This window comes from Bison bison, unplaced genomic scaffold, assembly GCF_000754665.1.
Source record: "Bison bison bison isolate TAMUID 2011002044 unplaced genomic scaffold, Bison_UMD1.0 scf7180017864498, whole genome shotgun sequence".
Classification (NCBI taxonomy): Eukaryota; Metazoa; Chordata; class Mammalia; order Artiodactyla; family Bovidae; genus Bison; species Bison bison.
Window position 1 is genome coordinate 6,223,256 of NW_011495057.1, and position 22,537 is coordinate 6,245,792.

At 43.2% G+C, this 22,537-nt stretch overlaps 1 protein-coding gene and 1 long non-coding RNA gene across 3 annotated transcripts in view; one reads left to right on the forward strand and one right to left on the reverse strand.

Annotated features, from left to right (window-relative positions):
- Positions 1-22,537, reverse strand: part of CHST9 (carbohydrate (N-acetylgalactosamine 4-0) sulfotransferase 9) — a 280,265-nt gene that overhangs the window by 27,034 nt on the left and 230,694 nt on the right. For both annotated transcript variants that reach the window (XM_010828955.1, XM_010828954.1), the window contains one exon: positions 98-135. In XM_010828955.1, coding sequence (XP_010827257.1) covers positions 98-135 — 38 coding nt within the window. The remainder of the gene's footprint in view (positions 1-97; positions 136-22,537) is intronic.
- On the forward strand, positions 3,629-5,609 carry LOC104980310. Its single transcript, XR_824246.1, has 3 exons — positions 3,629-3,664; positions 3,801-3,875; positions 5,437-5,609. It is a non-coding gene; the product is annotated as an uncharacterized LOC104980310 (long non-coding RNA).

The following is a 22,537-nucleotide window of genomic DNA, read 5'->3' on the forward strand; positions in this document are numbered from 1 at the left end:
GCAATGCCTCCTTTTAAAAATATTTACAAACGCTTAATTAATTAGTAACATTTGAAGCAAAATTCTACATCCTGGTTTATGAGAAGTGAGGAAATACCTGGTTGGTGATATGTTCCTGGATTTTTTCTCTAGTCACTGAAAAAGAAAGCAAAAAGAAAGTCAGCATTAGTACTGGTCTTGCTCTGTTCTCACTCAAAATTCAGAAAATGAAAAAACAAAAAAAAAAAAAAAAAAAAAGTAGGCTCTTCAATCCAGCCACTGTCACAAAATACCAGGGCCAATTTTGGAGTTTCTAGATAATAATTACCAATTTTCTTCATTTTTAATGGTACTGCCCAATTGGACACTCTTGATATGTTTCGGTATTTAGATGTCTTTTGTCAGATAATATGCAGTGTATAAGAAGAGTGTATAAAGAAGAGTGTGTTTTGGAGGGGGGACTTGCCTTTTGAATTAGATCACCAATGTGGACAAGAAGAGAGGGAAGAACATTCAGGAAGGAGAGAGCATTTTGGGTCCAAAGCAGGGAAAGGAAGCCAGCACGGCCAAAGTGAAATAAGGGGAGGTGGGGTGGTGTGAGATGAAGCTGGACAGACAGGCAAGAAACATTTAGCAAGAAAGCTCATGTAGACCATTTTGGGGAGATTGATGACCTTCCCCAAAGTAGTGGGAAGTCAGTTATGAAGGGAGTGTAGCCCAGGGTGTGAGTAGGCCCACTGGAATGCCTGGGTCAGCTGTGCCTTTTCAGAGGACCACTCAGGGCTGGTTGCTACCTGGAGGATAGACCAGAGGTGGTGTCAGGGGCGGCAGCAGCACCAGGAAATCTTAGTTTTATTTCCTTAGGAACAAACTGAAATCTGAAGGAATTCCAGTGAAAAGTAAGAGGCCAAACAATCAGATAATCATAAACTAATCACAATGTCCCCTGGACTCTAGAAAATGGAGTAGATGGTAACCTGACATCTAATTTACAGCTCTGTCATTTATTAGATTTAGGGCCCGTTATGCCTGGAAAATCCCATGGATGGAGGAGCCTGGTAGGCTGCAGTCCATGGGGTCGCTGGGAGTCGGACACGACTGAGCGTCTTTCACTTCACTTTTCACTTTCATGCATTGGAGAAGGAAATGGCAACCCACTCCAGTGTTCTTTCCTCGAGAATCCCAGGGACTGGGGAGCCTGGTGGGCTGCCGTCTATGGGGTCGCACAGAGTCGGACACGACTGAAGCGACTCAGCAGCAGCAGCAGCATTCAATGTTCTGGTCCTGTCTGGTCATGTATACCAAAGAGTTACTAGTGTTTACCCCTCACCAGATTTGGGAGGATTAAATAAGTATGATTTTTGCACACAAAGGATAAGAGAAAGATATTCCAGGGAGTGGGACTGAAAGAATAAAGTCTCAGAGGCAAGGAGAGGGTGTATTTGGGTGAATCATGAGACATTTTGAAAATCTGAAAGTCAGCCCAGCCAAATTGGAGAGACAACAGTAAGTGCAAAAGACCAGAGGTCAAAAGGACCAGATATTCACATGAGACCAAAGTGACTGGAGGGTAGAAAGGGAGAGGAAATGACTCAAGCACAGTACATCTGTTGTGTGCTTTATTTCTAATCTAATGGCTGCTGATCTGACAGGCTCTTTCAAATGTTCAGGTTTTAGTTTAATATTAAGGCCTCATACTAGTCAAATGGGCTTCCCTGGTGGCTCAGAGGTTAAAGCATCTACCTGCAATGCTGGAGACCTGGGTTGGATCCCTGGGTTAGGAAGATCCCCTGGAGATGGAAACGGCAACCCACTCCAGTATTCTTGCCTGGAGAATCCCATGGATAGAGGAGCCTGGTGGGCTACAGTCCACAGGGTCGCAGGGTTGGACACGACTGAATGACCTCACTTTCTAGTCAAATGGCCATCATTGAAAAAAAAATCTACAAACAATAAATGCTGGAGAGGGTGTGGAAAAAAGGAACTCTCTTGCACTGTTGTTGGGAATGTAAATTGATTCAGCCAAAATGGGGAACAGTATGGAGGTTCCTTAAAAAACTAAAAATAGAGCTACCATATGACCCAGTAATCCCACGCCTGGGCATAAACCCTGAGGAAAGCATAACTCAGAAAGACACACGCACTTCAGTGTTCACTGTAGCATTATTTATAGTAGACAGGGCATGGAAGCACCCTAGATGACCATCAACAGATGAATGGATAAAGAAGTTGTGGTACGTATATACAATGGAATATTACTCAGCCATAAAAAGAAACAAAATTAAGTCATTTGTAGAGATGTGGATGGAGAAGGCAATGGCACCCCACTCCAGTACTCTTGCCCGGAAAATCCCATGGACGGAGGAGCCTGGTAGGCTGCAGTCCATGGGGTCACTAAGAGTCGGACACGACTGAGCGACTTCACTTTCACTTTTCACTTTCATGCATTGGAGAAGGAAATGGAAACCCACTCCAGTGTTCTTGCCTGGAGAATCCCAGGGATGGAGGAGTCTGGTGGGCTGCCGTCTATGGGGTCACACAGAGTCTGACACAACTGAAGTGACTTAGCAGCAGCAGCAGCAGCAGAGATGTGGATGGACCTAGAGACTGTCACACAGAGTGAAGTAAGTCAGAAAAAACAAGTATCATATATTAACACATATATGTGGGATCTAGAAAAATAGTACAGATGAACCTAGATCCAGGGCAAGAATGGAGACACAGACATAGAGAATAGATATGTGGACACAGGGGGCAAGGGGGAGGGTGGGATGAATTGTGAGGTTAGGTTTGACGTATATACCCTACCATGAATAAAACAGAATGCTAGTGGGAAGCCACTATATAACCCAGGGGAGCTCAGCTCAGTGCTCTGTGATGACCTAGATGGGTGGGATTGAGGGGTGGTGGAAGGGAGGCTTAAGAGAGAGGGGATATAGGGCTGATTAATTTCGTCATAGCAGAAACTAACACAAGACTCTAAAGCAATTATACTCCAATGTAAAAAAAGACCTTAGGGGCTCTTCTCTGGCTGGCCCACCTCCTCTGATGATTCTTGGTATCAGCCCATTGTTTATTTCTTTCCCAGCATTTATCACAACTTGCATTTATTTTGTCATTTGTACGTGTGTTGCTTCTTTGCGCATCTCCTTCTACACTATAAGCATCCTGTGGTCAGGGACCCTGCCTATCTTGGTTTATTTCTTTTTTGTCTTTCTATTTTCTGATTTGAGACTATATTACACAAATTCTGGCAATAACATTTTATTAACAAGACGAGATCTCTTATCAAGAAACCACGTTTAAAAATAGAGCAAGAAAAAGTAATAATGATTTTTATGAGGGGGCTGGTTTTATTACAAGTTGAAGAGCACTAAAAAAAGGTTTAATTTCCTACATTTTACAGCAGTGGTTACTAACATTGAAAGAATGTGGGTCCCTTTAAAATATCATGACAATTGCTTATAATTTTGTTATTTATTAAAATTCTTTTATGTACATGCGTGCTAAGTCGCTTCAGTCGTGTCTGACTCTTTGCGACCCCCATGGACTATAGGCCACCAGGCTCATCTGTCCATGGGATTCTCCAGGCAAGAATACTGCAGTGGGTTGCCATGCCCTTCTCCAGGGGATCTTCTCAATCCAGGAATGGAACCCATGTCTCTTAGGTCTCCTACACTGGCACGTGAGTTCTTTACCACTAGCCCCACCTGAGAAGCTCCAATGTTTTATGAAGTGTCTATAAATTCAACACCACCTAAAAATGAGTCTGTACCTTTTAAAGAGATCTGTTTTCTTCCTGTATTTTATTTCTTTTTTAGATTAATTTTTTGGGGAGTCTAGTTGATCCATCTTATTTACTGCTGTATCGAAGGCCCGGTGCTGGCACACTTGAGGTATTCAATGCAAATTTACAGAATGATTGACAGCGTTTTCAGTCAGGGCTGGTTTGTATCAGTTCTCACATTTTAAAGGCAGCCGTTCCTGGCTCTTGCTCTTTAGTGAAAGGAAAGATTCAGGGGTTAAAACTCATTAGATGAACCGTATGAATGCCTGAAGTTGACTACTAATAAATTCTAGCCCATACCAAACACTTGGTTTTGTGATAGCCACCATTTTTGTCTTAGTTCCCAGTTGATTTCCCAAGGATTTTAAAGTATCCTAGTAATAGTGATATGTCTAATCTTCCTTTCCCCCTCCTTTAAAATATAACATTTATAGTAGCCTTAGGGCTTCCCAGGTGGCTCTAGTGGTAAAGAATCTGCCTGCCAATGCAGAAGCCACAAGAAATGAGGGTTCGATCCCTGGGTCAGGAAGATCCCCTGGAGGAGGGCATGGCTCCCCACTCCAGTATTCTTGCCTGGAGAATACCATGGACAGAGGAGCCTGGGGGCCGCAGTCCACGGGACCAAAAAGAGTCGGATACACCTGAGTGACTGAGTACGCAGTAGCTTAGTTTTTACTCCTAACATGAAAGTGAAAGTCACTCAGTCATGTCCGACTCTTTTCGACCCCATGGACTGTAATCCATGGAATTCTCCAGGCTAGAAAAGTGGAGTGGGTAGCCATTCCCTTCTCCAGGGGATATTCCCAACCCAGGGATTGAACCCAGGTCTCCTGCATTGCAGGAGGATTCTTTCCCAGCTCAGCTACCAGGGAAGCCATACATGTTCAAGACTGTGGGAACTGAAGTGAAGGACAGAGAGTTAATTCTAGATAACTTATAACACCAGGTTTTATGCTTTTCCTGAAGGCTAACAATATTTTAATTGTTCCTTTAGTTTGAATTTACCCAAGTTTCCACCATTCTCTTTCACTAAGCTGCTATTTACCAAAATAAGGCTTCTCAGCATAGCTACCCAGAAGACTCAGGCTTCTCTTTAATTGCATTGTGGAATCAGGGGCTTTGAGGAGGGTGGCAACCCCAGGGCAGATTTGACCCAAGGCCCCCAATTACAGGCAGGAACCTAAGACACAAACCTGGGCTGTGTGTCTTGGGATGTCAAGACAGACAGGCTGGATGTAAGTTTCCCAAGCAAAAGGTCACAATGAGTCCAGGATTCAGGGCTTCTATGCAAATATGGAAGAGGTGGATGATAGCAGGTGACGTACATGGCAGGGAACACATCCGTGTTTCAGAGGGACTTAGTTCCACATCATGAACAACTCAGGCAACAAGGCAGGAGCCACGCTGGGGACTGAGGGATAAGGCAAGGGCTGATTCAGAAGGCAACAGAGTAAGGTTCCAGTTACTAAGGTCAGAAAGTCAGTTGAGGATCATGGGGACTAAAGCCAGACAGACCATTACTTGAGATACAGCTATTTAAATATGAGAAAAATGATCTCCTCCCTTGAGCTATTAAGACTCTAATAAATTAAAATATATAATTACATTATTATTTTGTGACTGTAGTGGTTATGATTGCAACTCATGATAATTTTTTCTCTTGCTCACAGATAGTCTTAGCCTGGTGGAGATGTAAATGTTCCCTGACCGAGACAAGAAAAAAGGAGGGAATCCCACTTAAGGAAAACTGAAGTCGTTCCCCAGTTTATTCAAATCGTATTTGAGAGAGAGGAATGGAATTCAGGGGATAAATTGTAACTGCATAAGCTTTTGCTAATAAAAGATTAAGAAGTATGTGGTTTAGCATCTTTTAATTATTTTTTTCTAGCATCTTGAATATACAATGTTTGAAATCTCTGGTTGGATCAACATTATTTTGCTCAGAGGTTTGTGGACTTTGCATACTGATTCTTTCCTGTTTCCAAGTACATTTGCTTTTAGGCTATTTTTATTCACTTTAAAGGAATTTTAATAACTTTCTGTTGACAGCATGGACAGCTGGTCTTGAGAATTAAAGAAAATTCACTTGCTGACTGAGGAAGGAAGTGACATCAATGAGCTTCTAAAGTCAGCCCAGAGGGGGAAATTGGCTTGTGAGAGAGTAGCCTTGCATGGCACTGTATTTATCGAGCGATGCCTTGAGATGCAAATTGGTGTATCAATCAAACCTATGGTGCCTACCTCCAACCAACTGAGTGCAAAGAGAAGGAACATTGCCCCGAAACACTGAGGAGGAAAAGGATGAGGGATATGGGAACCCAGGGGTGAAGTGAATTATGGGAACTCACAATCCCCTCTCTGGGCGGATGCTTCACTCACTGTCAAGCCTCAGTTTCTTTGTCTAGAAAATGAGTTTGATGTAAGCTGATGGTTGAAGTCAGTCCATTTCTGTGACAGATGGCTAATGAGACCGTGTACTAATATATACGGTAGAGATGTTATCTCACCACTTTGTCCCAAAGAGTGCTATCAATCACTTTTTATCTCTCACTAAGAGCAACCTAGAAAGAGAAATCTTTAAGTGTCATTTGTAGCTACTGGGCTTCCCTTATGGCTCAGCTGGTAAGGAATCTGCCTGCAGTGTGGGAGACCTGGGTTTGATCCCTGGGTGGGGAAGATCCCCTGGAGAAGGGAATGGCTACCCACTCTAGTATTCTGGCCTGGAGAATTCCACGGACTGTATGGTCCACAGGGTGGCAAAGAGTCGGACACGACTGAGCAATTTTCACTTTGTAGCTACTACCTTCGTTCCTTGGTATTTTTAAAATTGGCATTCATTGTGTATTCTACTGCAGAAAAAGGCACCAAATCTGGAAGACACCAAACCTGGACTTTAAAGACTAATGACAACGGTAATAGCAATTATCATTGTCGTCATAATGAATGACTTAATTCTTCACCGTTTTAGAGACCTGCCCTCTGGAGCTGCAGTATCCATTTTTCAAAGGTCACTGCGGTGCAAGTGGAATGTGTGTGTGTGTATGTGAGGTTTGCATCATGTGGGTGTACAGGTACGTGTATATACATACACACACCTGTGCAAAAGACAGGCAGAAAAGTACCTTAATACATTTTATGGTTATGAGCTGAAAAATAAAATCTGCTGATTATTTCTTAGCTCAGTTTATAAAGTGCTTGAGTGCTGGTTCAATAAGAGTTAAATAATATGAGTTTGATTTTGCAATCTAGAGTCAATGGGAATTTTATTCATCCCAAGAGATAGATGCATTCAGGCTGCCTTCTTTTCCTTGTCTATAAACATATTTGGGGTATTAAGCTAAATTTTCAAATTTTACAAGTATAAATAGGTAACTCGAACCATTCAAAAAATATTGGTTAAGTAGAGAAAAGAAAGGATGGGCTTTCAACAGCCATAGTCTTCAGGCTAAAGGATTTTCAGCTTATCCTCAAGCAAACTAATCCTACAGCAATATTTTAATGAGCATCTATTATGGAAATGGTGTTCCAGAAGTATAGAAGAAAAGTAGAGAAAGCAAGATGATCACCCCACAAAATGACAGCATGTAATCATGGAGCTGTAAAGGATTTATCAGTAATTGTATAGGTAGTCAGGTCAAAAGGTATTTAAATCTTGATGTAGTAGTAACGGCAATGGATTCACCTTCAGACTTTTCTAGTCTTGGTTTTGCCACTATCAAGCTGTATAGTGAAAGTGAAAGTCACTCAGTCGTGTCCGACTCCTTGTGAGGCCATGGACTGCATAGTCCATGGAATTCTCCAGGCCAGAATACTGGAGTGGGTAGACGTTCCCTTCTCCAGGGGATATTCCCAGCCCAAGAATAGAACCCAGGTCTCCTGCATTGCGGGCGGATTCTTTACCAGCTGAGCCACAAGGGAAGCTGTTGGCATTTAGTAAATAACTTCACTCCTGTAGTTCTTGCTGTTTCTTCAGAACAGTAATCACAATGTTGCAAGTATTGATGGTCTCTAAATTTGTCTCTAGTTACTTAAATTCTTTGACCTTAAAAAGAATGAGGGAGATTGAAATTTTCCATAGAATTGGCACAAACAGAAGACAGCTCAAAAGGGAGGGGATACATGTGTACTTATGGCTGAGTCACAGGGTTGAATAGCAGAACCTAACACAACACTGTAAAGCAATTATTTTCCAATTAAAAAAAAGTAAAGGATCATTTATTAAAGTCAAAAAGAAAAAAGAAAAGAGGTCATGTTTGGTGGAGGAACCTGAGGAGGCTTCATAGAGGAGACAGCATTTGATCTGGGTAGTTCTATTAATAAAAATAGATTGGAGGAAAGGTTTTTCACCTGAAAGGAAAATCACAAGCAAAAGCGCAGAACCAGGAAATGTATGGGGTGTGTACAGGGTAGTGAATAGGACTTTCTGACTTTAGTGAAGTCTGTATATTAGCAAGTAGTCAGAAGCAAGGCAAAATGTGTGTGATGGATCAATATTAAGGAGGGTCCTAAAAACTTCAGGAGAAATTTTGACCTTTATTTGGTGGGAGAGCCCTAAAAGATTTTTGAGCCAGAGAGTGATCAAAACTGTTTGAAGAAGATGAATCTAACAGTGCTATCACTTGCGGATGGGAGACACTGGTAAGGAGATGGCATGCTAAGTCGTCTCAGTTGTGTCTAACTCTTTGCGACCCTATGGACTGTAGTCCGCCAGGCCCCTTTGTCCATGGGATTCTCCAGGCAGGACTACTAGAGTGGGTTGCCCTGCCCTCCTCCAGAGGGTCTTCCCAACCCAGGGATTGAACCCGTGTGTCCTGTGTCTCCTGCACTGCAGGCAGATTCTTTACTCCTGACCCACTGGGGCATGATGTGGGTGAAAGTGAGATACTCTGTGTGACTAGAATGGACTTCCTTCTGCTGGGGGCTGGACAGCAGGGCAGTGGAAAGAAAAGAACTAAAGATGATCAAGATCTTGAGCTCGGGTGCTTGGGAGAAAATGCTCTTAATGCAAAGGTGGAAACAAGGAAATAGGGACAGTTTAAAGAAGCAAATTTGGTGAGTAATGGTAGAGGTGGGATGATTAGCTCAGTTTGACCTTTGTTAGGTTTAAAAACACCAGGAAGACATCCTGGAGGAGGCAGTAAGTGAGATCAGGAAAGAGGTCAGTTTCCAGGCCATCTTCCACAGAGAAATGCCAGGGGGAGCTACTAGATGCAAGACTCTTTTTAAAATTTACACAGAGAAATAATGACCAAATTAGAACTTTGGGAAACAGTTGTGATTTATTTATATTTGATTATGCCTCCTTAAGTAATGGAATGCAAATTTGACATCATCTGTGCTGTGCATAAGAGATGCTGTCTCTGAGCTAACCCAAAACTTAGTGTCAGGAACTAGCAAGTTCCAGGTCCAGAGCTTAAGTCCTCACTGGTCCCGGATTTGAGTCAAAGGCTTTGATTCGGACACCAATTCTGATGTGTTTCTCTTTTAATACAACAAACAATGAACTGAATTCTCCACAGATACTGACTGGTAGGGTTTCCCAAGTGGTGCTAGGGGTAAAGAACCCACCTCCCATTGCAGGAGATGTAAGAGAGGTCGGTTCGATCCCTGGGCTGGGAAGATCCCTTGGAGGAGGGCATGGAAACCCACTCCTGTATTCTTGCCTGGAGAATCCTATGGGCTGGGGGCTTGATGGGCTATAGTTCATGGAGTTGCAAAGAGTTGGACACGACTGAAGCGACTTGGCATACATGTACATACTGACTGACTAGTTCACAAATTTAACTCAATTCTGACATTACCTCCCTGAAGATAGACTCAGATTCTGCAGGTTAAGGGCTCAGTCCCAGATGCCTGTATCCACACACCAGTCCCACGACACACACGTGTGAGTGCACATACACACACCTCACTTCAGATGCCAGCTGCAAGTCTAGCTTGTCCATTGGGCTTCTGACCTGCCAGCTATAGATCAGAGATCCTTACAACCCCTCCCTGAAGTTTGATCAATTTTGTTAGAGTGGGGCTCATAACTCAAAGAAACAACTTACTAGATCACTAGTTTGTTACAGAAGGATATAACTTGTGCATGCATGTGTGCTCAGTTGCTCAGTCCTGTCCAGCTCTTTTTGACCCCATGAACTGTAGCCTGCCAGGCTCCTCTGTCCATAGGATATCCCAGGCAAGAGTAGTGGGATAGGTTGTCATTTCCTACTCCAGGGGATCTTCCCGACACAGGGATCGAAACTGCATCTCCTGCACTGACAGATTCCTTACCACTGCGCCACCTGGGAAACCTTGATATAACTCAGGAGCAGCCAATGGGAGAGATGTACAGGGTGAGGTATGTGGAAGGGGCACAGACCCTCTCCGGGGGCACAATTCTCCCTGAACTTCCACTCCTTCTCCAACCAGGAAGTTCTCTGAACCACATCCCTTTGGGCTTTTCTGGGGGTTTCAGCACATAGGCACCATTGATTAAATCACTGGTCATTAGTGATTATACTCAATCTCCAGGTCTTCTCCCCTCCCTGGAGTTCAGATGTGGGACTGAAAGTTCCAACCCTCTCATCACATGGTTGGTTCTCCTGGCAACCGGCCTCCACCCTTAGTTCAGTTCAGTCACTCAGTCGTGTCCGATTCTTTGTGACCCCACGGACTGCAGCACACCAGGCCTCCCTGTCCATCATCAACTCCTGGAGTTTACTCAAACTCATGTCCATTGAGTCGATGATGCCATACAACCACCTCATCCTCTACTGTCCCCTTCTCTTGCCCTTCAATCTTTCCCAGCAACAGGGTCTTTTCAAATGAGTCAGCTCTTCGCATCAGGTGGCCAAAGTACTGGAGTTTCAGCTTCAACATCTGTACTTTCAATGAATATTCAGAACTGATTTCCTTTAGGATTGACTGGTTGGATCTCCTTGCAGTCCAAGGGACTCTTAAGAGTCTTCTCCAACACCACAGTTCAAAAGCATCAATTTTTCAGCACTCAGCTTTCTTTATAGTTCACTCTCACATCCATACGTGACTGCTGGAAAAACCACAGCCTTGACTAGACGGACCTTGGTGAAGGGAGGGGTCCAAAAATCACCTCATTAATATAATAAAAGACATCTTTATCACTCTCATTTAGGAAATTCCAAGGGTTTGGGGAGCTCTGTGCCAGATAGTAGGGACAAAGACCAAATACATCTATTTCTATTATACATCACAACATCGGCAAATTGTAAGTTCTAGGAAAAGAAACTCAGGACTATTCCCTTTTTTATAAACTGAGACTTAATGAAAGTTTAGGATTTTTCTAAGGACACCAAACTTAGTGATGGTCAAGAGTGAGGCTTAGCAGTCAGAATTTCTGGGCTTGATTCTCAATTTCTCTACTTTCTGTCTAGTTGGCCTTGGGGAAAAAACAACCTCTTTGAGTTTTCTCATCTATAAAATAAGGATAACACCTATAGTATATAATCATTTTTTGTAATTCAGCAGGTTAATATAAAGGGCTTAGCACACTACCTGGTATCTGTCATGACTCACATCACAGGAGACTCCAGCTAAGGATAATAAAACCAGATTGTTTAAAGCCAAGATGGAGTAACAAGAATTTTCAAGAGAGCCAAGTATCCTATTCTGGAATAACCAAGGAGTATGGGAGAAAACTAGGGTTAATAAGTATTTTCAGTGTCAAAAAAAGAGATGAAAGAAAAATTTAGTCAAATTTAAATGATTAACAAGTAGTCAAACATCTAAGAGTTTCAGCTTGGCCAATGCAAATGCGTGCAATCCTATTTTCACCTTAAGGCATAATTGCATAGGCAGATATCCAAGTCCTGCCCTTGGCCTCCGGTCCCCAGCCTGCCACACAGAGGCACAGGACAAAGAAGCCTGCAGCCCTGCCCCTGGTGTGGGTGGAGGGGCCAGCCGACACAAGGACTTCCCTGGAGAACTGAGGGGTGGGGGCGTTGGTGCTCCTAGTGAACTGATTCTGGTTCTCCAGCGATACGAGCTTTGAGAAGAAGAATGTGCACAATTTCCTAGGTACCTTTTGCCACTTCTTCGAGTGAACTATGATATGGCTCCTGAAAAGACTCTCTCCTTGATTAGACTTGAATCAGGTTCCTCTGACCGTGACCTGTGTCGTCTTCTGCCAGCCTTGCCCAGTCTTAGCAATAATCCTACTGAGTCCCCTGAAACCTTGATCCGTGATCAAGTTCCTCACCTGTAACTTTGAGGTGTAAGTCCTTGGCTGGCCTTTAGCTAGAATCCTGTTCGGTCGGTTTAGCAAGAATCCTCCTACCCTTAAGGTCGCCTCTTAGTAATTTTCCATCCATTGACCCCATACTCTGCTCACTGGCTGTAAGTCCCTACTTGTCTTTTGAGCCCATCCCTCTCTTCTCTTACATACCCTTATTGCAACAGTCCTGAATAGAGTCTTCCTTGCCATCTTAACAAGTGTCGGAAATATTTTTTCCTTCAACACACCTAACATTTTATCATTAAATTCATTTTTTTCCTTTATATCCATCTCGCTTGTCCAAAAATGACTTTTTATTAATTTCTTGTTAAGTTTGCAGATCCCGTGTGCTCGCTAATTCTAATTATTCCTGGTGGTATCTTAAAGCCTTAGTATACAATCAGGGAAACTGTAAATCACACAATCCATCAATGCCAGACCCTGGACTTCACAATGTCATTTACAGTAGGATCTATAATCTTATTAAAAGTAAGGTCTCCTCCTGCTACCTTTGAAAGCAGTAAGAAATATGAGCTTAGGTTTCAAAAGTCAAATATAGATGTTTGAAATGGGGTTCCTTTTTTCTTTCAAATTCAAGCATGATTTTTTGTTTAAATGCTGAATTGGGATAGCTGATTTTTTAAAGGTAATTTTTAGAGTATTAGAGACTACAGACATTATGTGAATTATATGAATTATATGACTACAGACAGTATATATGAATGTTTTTCGATTACCTTTTCTATACATCAACACTTAACCAGTCTAGGCTGGAACTAGTTGAAGGGATTGTCAATAGGCTGTAATAGTTAGTCTATCTCCCAGCTCTTGGTACACAATGCAAACATATCTGAGGAGGGGCTGTTTGGATAGAGCAGATTACAGTTCTGCGGAGAGAAAAAGTGAAGCTGTGCCTTTGTCAGTGGCCCCTCTGTGTGATCAGTGGGTCGTGCCGTGGGGACGGCCTGTGGTTCAGGCAGCAGAGACCACACGTCAACAGGCAGCTCTTGGTGGCTCCACGTGACATCATTATCCCCAGGATCAATCTACTAGACATGATCCTATATCATATCCATAGGAGGGGGTAGACTTGTGATGCTTATGTTTTTATTTCATCTCCTTTACATTTTGGTATTTTTTTTTTGGCATTTTAGGGAATTTTGTCATGTTTATTTATACATTTCAGAGGTTCTAAGTATATTCTTATCACACTTCCACACGCAGGGTAGGGAACAAGGGAGTAAGAGGGAGTGGGGAGGGTAGTAGGCTAGCATAGGGAGGTGTCATAAATTCAATTCTGTGGTGAGAACTTTTTAACACCCAGTTAAAAAGTAGAAATAACAAAGGTGAACACAATCTATGGTTGTATCATAGCCATTTCTTCTTTAATCAGATATTTATTTCACACCATTAAAATCAACTAAGGGGAAATAATTAAATAGTCATTTAAATTATAATTGATTCCCAGCTTCTTGCCTTTTGTAAAAAAGGATTTGGGGGGCTTTAAAGCTCACCATTTTTTTCACTTAGCAGGGAAATACGTTGCTTATTCTGTTACAATGGTGACAGAATAATTTTCTTTTGTTTTATAATTTTTCCTTTCTATTTGGAAAATATATATGTCTGATTGAATTTGGTTGGTCCCATAAAAGTAGTAATTTAAGGAAGTAACTTAAACTAATGAATCCCTAAACCATTTTATGCACTAATCGTCATATAATTTTTATTTTAAAATCTCCCATTCTTTTTTTTTTTTTTTTCTGGAAAGAACAGACAGCATAAACTTCAGAGTTTTATGCTAAAAGCAAATCATACTCATTCTTGTAGAGTGAGAGTGCAATGCTGAATGCTTGCATCACTATAATTCTTCTTACATTTAAACATGCCCAAGTGGCTTAAGTAAGAATTTAAGGTGCCAATTTCTCTCTCTCACTGTTTTGCCCATTCCATCCTTCTCTGTTAACCAAGTTAGGGTCAATACTATTTTGGTAGTTTGAATCACCAATCACAGTCTTATACAATCAGAAAATTCTTTCTCCTTGACTTGGATTAAATTCACTACTTGTGAACATTTTTTTCTTATGTTAGACAATATTTACATAAAAACATGATGATGATTCTTGGCTCCAAGAGCTGAATCAGGTTGTATTTCTTTTGTAATAGCCCTGACATTGGGAAGGGTCCATTTCATTATTTATCTTTATGGTTTATATTCCAAGAACAAAAAGCATCACAAAGAAATTATAAGCCTGACACTCAGCAGATTTACTGTCATTAGTAACAGTGGCATTATAATCTTGAAACTACTGAAAGTATATTGTAGGAAAAAGACAGTAAGTAAGTATATTCTTAGGAACTCAAGTTTTCAGTGTAATTTTCAGAGAAGGGACAAAGGAAGAGGGATTCTAAATTTGAGTTGAAAATATATGAAGCCATCATTTAGGAAAAGCAAGCATCCTTAGCAGCTTGTTTAACACCCAGGTCTTAATTTCTATGTGCTGTGAAGTGAGTGAGTGAAGTCGCTCAGTTGTGTCCGATTCTGCGACCCCATGGCCTGTAGCCTACCAGGCTCCTTTGTCCATGGGATTCTCCAGGCAATAGTCCTGGAGTGGATTGCCATTTCCTTCTCCAGGGGATCTTCCCGAGCCAGGGCTCGAACCCCGGTCTCCTGCATTGTAGACAGACCCTTTACCGTCTGAGCCATCAGGGACGCCCTATGTGCTAGTCCTCATTAAAAGGAACCAGGGCTCCTTGTAGAAGCTGATTTCAGGGTTGCGGCAGGGAAAAGATAGCTTTTTGCTAGCAATTAGGAGAAGTACTCAAAACAAATGAAAGTGAAAGTGAAAGTGGCTCAGTTGTGTCTGACTTTTTGCGACTGTATAGTCCATGGAACTCTCCAGGCCAGAATACTGCAATGGGTAGTCTTTCCCTTCTCCAGGGGATCGTCCCAACCCAGGGATTGAACCCACGTCTCCCACACTGCAGGCAGATTCTTTACCAGCTAAGCCACAAGGGAAGCTCAAAACAAATGAGGTCGTACCAAAAAGACTCAGGAACTAGCTGAAACAGTGTTTCACTGTCCACATTAGGAAAAATGCACACCAAAAAGCAGAATGAATAGAACCGACTGTAATAGACTGCATGGGAAAAAATCAATGAGTTCATAGTTGTCCTCCAGCCTAAGGAAAAGGGAGAGAAAGTGAAAAAAAGGGAAAGTTTCTTTATTAAATAATGTCATCTAATAAATGTGGAAGAAGTGACAGAATTAAGGAAAGATGTTTAAAATTTCCGTGTCAAGAATATTACTGCCATGAACATATTATTCCATGGATCTTTCAGTAACTGAGAAGGAAAAATGTACTTTTAAAATAGAGAAATCTACTGTCTGTACTTTTAACAAAGTGATCAAACTTGGCATCACTAATAGTGAGAAAAGTGACAACACAGTACGAAATAGAAAACTTCCCCACGAGGTATCAATGCCCCAAACCTTCAATCTGGTTTGGGCTAACTGCCAGTTTACTGAGGAAAGGAAAAATGTAAACTATTTTATGAGAAATGCTCAGAATGCAGGCCATCCTAGAGACAATGGACCTGGAATCCTAAACAACTCATACATACTTGGGGTTAAAAAAGAAGGCAATTGAATTTAGTGCTAAGCATGGCACAGAAAAGATCTGAAAACTAATGTTATTGATCAGAGTGTCTTTCTTCTTCTTGTGGCCGCACTGGTCTTAGTTGTGGCATGTGGGCTTAGTTGCTCCACGGCAGGTGGGATTTTAGTTCCCAGACCAGAGATTGAACCTGTGACCTCTGCACTAGAATGGGAATTCTCAGCCACTGGACCACCTGGGAAATCCCAAGGAGAGTTTCTTAAGAATGGTGGGAGCTGAGGCCAAATATCAGTGACTTTGGACGTGAGAAAATGAAAATGGGAAGGATGGGCTCCACAGACAAGAACTTTGAATGAAAATGAAAGTCATAAGATTGAGTCAATGCAGAAATATTAATGGAACCAAAGGACTTAAAAACAGCTTTGACTGAGACCCAGGAACTGGCCGTAAAGAAGAGGTTGGACATATTGGAGACAGTACAGGAAAATTTGAGCAACAGGTCCTGGGTGGGCAAGTGGGCAATACACCCATCCAAGGCACAGACTTGGCCTTGAGCAGGAGGATGAATGCACATCCCCTGATACCGAAGGAAGGGAGTATGCAGGGTGTACACTGAGTCTGCAGGGACAGTGAGAAGCTGAGAGAGTGCATGCCTGTGGCTTCCATTTCCTCTGAAAATCTGGTGAGACAGTCCACAAAAAAATGAGAAGAGTGAGGATTTAAAGGTGGCGGGGAAGGGTGAGGATCATCATGAGTGGGAATCGGGACACTGGGACACTGGGTGGTGTACAGACCTTCCTCATGTTGGAGAACATGATTTCCAAGTGACACTCAGCCTCCCTGTGGGATGTTCTCCATCTTTCGAGCAGATGACATGAAAAGAGTGTTCAAGGACTACACGTTTCTGAAGAAGGGGAGATCTGAAGATGAATGTGAAGGCTCAGGCTAGGTTATGAACGAAGGGGGATGAAGAAAGAAAAAAAACTGCAGAGAATGGCAGCAAAATGGCAGAGATATCTACGAGGTCAAAGAACAGTTAGGTGGGCAAGGAGTGCCCTGAGATAATAATCACAAGATGAAATCAGAGATCCTTGTTTCTGATTTTTGAAGCAGAGCAGTTACAAGTCAAGACCAAAGTTGTAGCCATGGGAGCTGATGACTGAAGCTGAGCAGAGATTTAGCTCATGGTTGCAACGAAGTGTCCCCAGAACCACAGAATGTAAGAGTTACATGAGCAGGGCCTTTATTCCAATTTCCACCAGAAGAACTTTGAAAGCACTTTTGTCAGTGAAGGATCCAATTTTGGTTTAGTGCCACTTTAAAAAGTTTGCTTTACTCACCCATGACTGATACAGGCAAAAACCACCAAAATATTGTAAAAGTAATTATCCTCCAATTGAAATAAATAAATCAATTTTTAAAAGTTTGCTTTACTCAAATTTTAATTGTTTTCCTTAATTTATTTTTATCCAAGTAAGACAACTGGGAAAGAGTCAACAGTGAAGCATGAATTCCCCTTACAGGGTTTATTCTAAAGAAATCCTCAGGGCAATGTATGAAACTGGGTCAGCTTGTAGGCTCCAGGCTGGGCAGGAATGAACTTGAGAACAACTAAAGAGAAACTCAGACAGAACTGGCAAAAGAAGTTCTGGTAAAACCTTTCAGGGGACTCTTAGATAGCCAGTCAAAAACGATGAAATGGATATAGTTGCTGCTGTTGCTGTTTAGTCGCTTCAGTCGTGTCCGACTCTGTGCAACCCCAGAGACGGCAGCCCACCAGGCTCCCCTGTCCCCGGGATTCTCCAGGCAAGAACACTGGAGTGGGTTGCCATTTCCTTCTCCAATGCATGAAAGTGAAAAGTGAAAGTGAAGTCGCTCAGTCGTGTCTGACTCTTAGCGACCCCATGGACTGCAGCCTACCAGGCTCTTCCGTCCATGGGATTTTCCAGGCAAGAGTACTGGAGTGGGGTGCCTTTTCCTTCTCCAGGGGATCTTCCCAACCCAGGGATCTAACTCATGTCTCCTGCATTGCAGGAGGATTCTTTACTGCTGAGCCACCAGGGAAGCCCTCCTTTCTAAACAGTTTCTCTTGACCTTCTCTCAACCTGAGTGTGGCCTCTGCTTCCTTTGGGACACTGACTGATACATGGTGGCTTTGGCCTGAGGGCTGCATTCCAGCTGGGCACTCACAGCGCTGAGGACAGGAGCATAGCTTGGGGTTGCCGGCAGATCCTCGGGGCACTGGGATCAAGGCCACCGTGGCAAATACCTGGAGAGGTGTCTGATGGAGTGAGGAGAAAACTGGCAGGTGGCAAGTGATAGATGGTAGTGTGTTTATATCAGGTAGGACAAACTCTGAAGACTTCTAGAAATCATTATTGAGATGGAGTGGAGTCAGAGAAACATAATTGGTTTTACGATGATAAAGCTTTTTGTTTGTCTGTTTGTTTTAAACTCTCATGCTGATGTTTTTAGGGAAAGACCCATCATCACTTAGATGAGAAAAATCAAGGCTTCAAAAAGTTGATTTGCTCATTTATTCATTCAGCAAATACCGAGGGCATATTAAGTACCAGGCAGTGGGCTGAGAACAAAGAGTGAACAAAATGAACTGAAGCCCCTTCCCTGAAAGAGCTAGGTGCATTCGAACCCAGGCTTGCTGCTGTTCAGTTGCAAAGTCATGCTCCCACTCTTTGTGACCCCATGGACCACAGCATGCCAGGCTTCTCTGTCCTTCACCATCTCCCAGAGTTTGCTCAAACTCATGTCCACTGAGTCTGTGATGCCGTCCAACCATTGCATCCTCTCTTGTCTCCTTCTCCTTTTGCCTTTCTCAGCATCAGGGTCTTTTCCAATGAGTTGCCTCTTCACATCAGGTGGCCAAAGTATTGGAGCTTCAGCTTCAGTATCAGTCCTTCCAATGAATATTTAGGGTTGATTTCTTTTAGGATTGACTGGTTTGATCTCTTTGTGGTCCAAGGGACTCAGGCTGTCCGACCTCTAAACACAGTATACTGCTGCTGACTCAGGCTGCCTCCTTTTTAAGTATTTGACAAAGTCTCGCTTTGTTGAAACATTACTTTAAAGATCCCCTCCTCCACCGCTTCTTGGGACACCACAGACCACGGAGCCAATTCTGCCTCTTGTCTTCCTTCAGACTCATACTTTTAGTTAAGCCTGGCAGTATCTCCAAGCCCCTAGGACTCTGCAGCTTGGTTAAGTCATTACTGGGACTATCTGTAAAAGCTGACACTCATGCTTACGACTGAGTCTTTGGGTCTATTTGTAAGAACACAGAGAATGAAAAGATTTGCTGCCTACAAGCTCCCCCAGCTGTTCAAATGGAAAAACTTCACAGAGCCCTTGGGTTGAGTGGCACAGATTCAAGCTTATATTTTTAAAGAGGATTAAAACAAAAAATTTAGTGAAACAACTCTTTGTCTCGTCATCCAGAAGCACCTATTACAACTTAAGGAATATCCTGTAGCCCTAGAATACAATGATGACAGGCACAGACCCGCGTGTCAGACAGATCTGGGCTCCAGTATCAGTGCTTCTATTTACCAGCTGTGTGACCTCAGATGCTTACCTAGCATCTCTAAACCTTTATTTTTTTCCCTCCAAAACAGGATTATCCGAGTAATATCTCCTTTAGGAGGCTTTCCTGAGGACTGACTGATATAATGCATGGCACATACTTGGCACAGCTCCTGTCACATAGCAATTCCTCAATAAATGCAGCCACTTCTATGAAGTGGGCTTACCCAGTGGCTCAGTGGTAAAGAATCTGCTTGCAGTGCAGGAGCTGAAGGAGATCTGGGTTCGATCCCTGGGTTGGGAAGATCCCTTGGAGAAGGGGATGGCAACCCACTCCAGTATTCTTGCCTGGAGAATCCCATGGACAGAGGAGCCTGGAGGGCTACAGTCCATGGGGTTGCAAAGAGTCAGACATGACTGAAGCGACTTAGGAGCATTATTAAGTGCCTTATCTCTTTGACTTGCTACCACATTAGGGAGGGAGTGGGGAAATGGTAACACAATCCAAGTATTTTTTTTTTAATTTATTTATTTTCTATTGAAGGATAATTGCTTTACAGTACTGTGTGAAGTTGCTCAGTCGTGTCCAACTCTCTGTGACCCCATGAACTATATATATAGCCCACCAGGCTCCTCCGTCCATGGGATTCTCCAGGCAGGAATACTGGATTGGGGTTGCCATGTCCTTCTCCAGGGGATCTTCCCAACCCAGGGATTGAACCTGGGTCTCCAGTATTGCAGGCAGACACGTTACCCTCTGAGCCACCAGGGAAGCCCAACAGTACTGTGTTGGTTTCTGCCAAACATCAAACATATGTCCCCTCCCTCTTGAACCTCCCTCCCACCTCCCTCCCCATCCCACCCCTCTAGGTTGTTACAGAGCCCTGGTTTGAGTTCCCCGAGTCATACAGCAAATTCCCATTGGCTGTCTATTTTACACATGGTAACGTATGTTTCCGTGTTCCTTTCTCCATACATCCCACCCTCTCCTTCCTCCCCCTGCACTGTGTCCATAAGTCTGTTCTCTAGATCTGTGTCCCACTGCATGCATGGTAAGTTGCTCCAGTCGTGTCTGACTCTTCGTGACACTATGGGCTGTAGCCCGACAGGCTCTGTCCATGGGACTTCCCAGGCAAGAATACTGGAGTATGTTGCTATTCCCTTCTCTAGAGGATCTTCCCCACCCAGGGATCAAACTTGGGCCTCTGGCACCACCTCACTGAAGACAAATTCTTTACCACTGAGCCATCGGGGAAGCCTGTGTCTCCATGCCGCCCTGCAAATAATTTTATCAGTACCATCGTTCTAGATTCCATATATATGTGTTAGTGTATGATACAATCCAAGTATTTGAAGCCAGTGCAGCAAAGTTCTAGTTTTATAAGAGGAAAATTTAAGTAAATTGAGCAAGAAACCATAAACTACATTAACATAAGAGAAATGAGATGGTGATGCAACTAATACAAGTTTGACATTTATTAAAGTTGCAAAGCTTTATAAAAAGTGGAGAGTGAATCTAAGTCCATATCATGTACTTTTATGCCATTGCTCACATTTAATATAGCCATTAAATGTAATAATTTATGGATATACTTAGAGGCAGGTCTTTTCTTATACCCTTCAGTTAACCCCCTAAACATGACATTGTTAGAAACATTGTACATTCCTTCTCAAGCTCCCATCTGGTTACTGGACTGGAGTTTGAGGAAGGACAAGCTCCTTGTGCTTTGGTGTATTTTGATCTGTTTGTGCCAGTCCCAGGCAGGGAGAGGGGAGAAAGAACATTTTCTTCCTCCAGAAACAAATATGTTCCTTTTAGACTTCAAATTTCTTCTTCCCATTTAGTGCACATTACTTATAGGTGTTTTATGTTTCTTGATGCATTTGCTGTAAGCAAGAAAATCAAAGCCAGGAGGAGAGCCATGGAAAATCTGGTGTCCCTTATGGCAGGGCTTTCTGGGTGGTACCGGTGCACGGGGAGGAGGAAACAGGTGTGCCAGGATGCTGGCGCCGCCCCCTCCTTCCATGGGTCCCAGGTTTCTGGGCCCTTTGCGTGCCCCCTCCAGCAGCATGTGTACTGCACACCAGTACCACCATTATCAGACTTCCGTGGTGGCTTAGCGGTAAAGAACCCTCCTGCCAATGCAGGAGACGCAGGTTCAATCCCTGGCTTGGAAAGATTCCCAGGAGAAGGAAATAGCCACCTTCTCAAATATGCTTGCCTGGGAAATCCCATGGACAGAGGAGCTTGGCGGACTACAGTCCATGGGGTTGCAAAGACTCGGACACGACTTAGCGACTAAACAATAACAACCGCCATCGTACCAGGTGTGTGGTGTTGGGCATAGGATGGAAAGCCCTGTCTCAGAAAAGGGGAAGCTTTGAGCAGTGCCCTTTCAGAACAAGGTCAAAGGAATTGTGCGGGTTGATTCAGTAGTTCCCAGTACGGTACAAACAACCGCCACGGGAAAGACGACGCAATGAACAAACGTGCAAGAAGAGTCGTAATAATGGGAGGCCATTTCCTTACTGGTTGACGGGCAAGGCCAGGTCAAGATGGTGGAGCTTTAGTATAGAAAATAAGAGCATACTATGCGAAGTCACCTCAGTCATGTCCGAGTTTGCAACCCCATGGACTGTAGTCCACCAGGCTCGTCTGTCCATGGGATTCTACAGGCAAGGATACTGGAGTGGGTTGCCATTTCCTCCTCCAAAGGAATATTCCTGACGCAGGGATCAAACCTGTGTCTCCTGCATCTTCTGCATTGCAGGTGGATTCTTTACTGCTGGGTCTCCGGGGAAGCCCAGAGAATAAGAGACATCCTCCTTTTCTGTTGTCTCCCTTCATTACACCCAGTTGACCAAAGTCAACACCTTCTTGGGAAATTTATTAAACAGTGTAAAATGTAATACAAGGGCTCACTCTTGGTTAACAGCACTGGCCAGGCATTTGTTTGGGTTTAGAACTTTTCCCATATGCAGCAACACAGATGAACCTAGAGAGTGTCATGAGTAAAGTAAGTCAAGACAGAGAAGGAGAAATATCGTATGACATCTCTTGTATGTGGAATGTGGAAAGAAGTGATACAGATGACCTTGCTTGCAATACAGAAAGAGACTCACAAACTTAGAAAACATGGTTGCCAGGGAAAGGGATCGTTAGGGAGTTTGGGATGGGTATGTACACACTGCTATATTCAAAATGGATAACCAACAAGGACCTACTGTATAGCACAGAGAACTCTGCTCAGTGTTAGGTGCCAGCCTGGCTGGGAGGGGGGTTTGGGAGAGAATGGATACAGGGGTACGTAAGGCTGAGTCCCTCTGCTGTTCACCTGAAACTATCACAGCATTGTTAATCGGTTATACCCTAATATAAAACAAAAA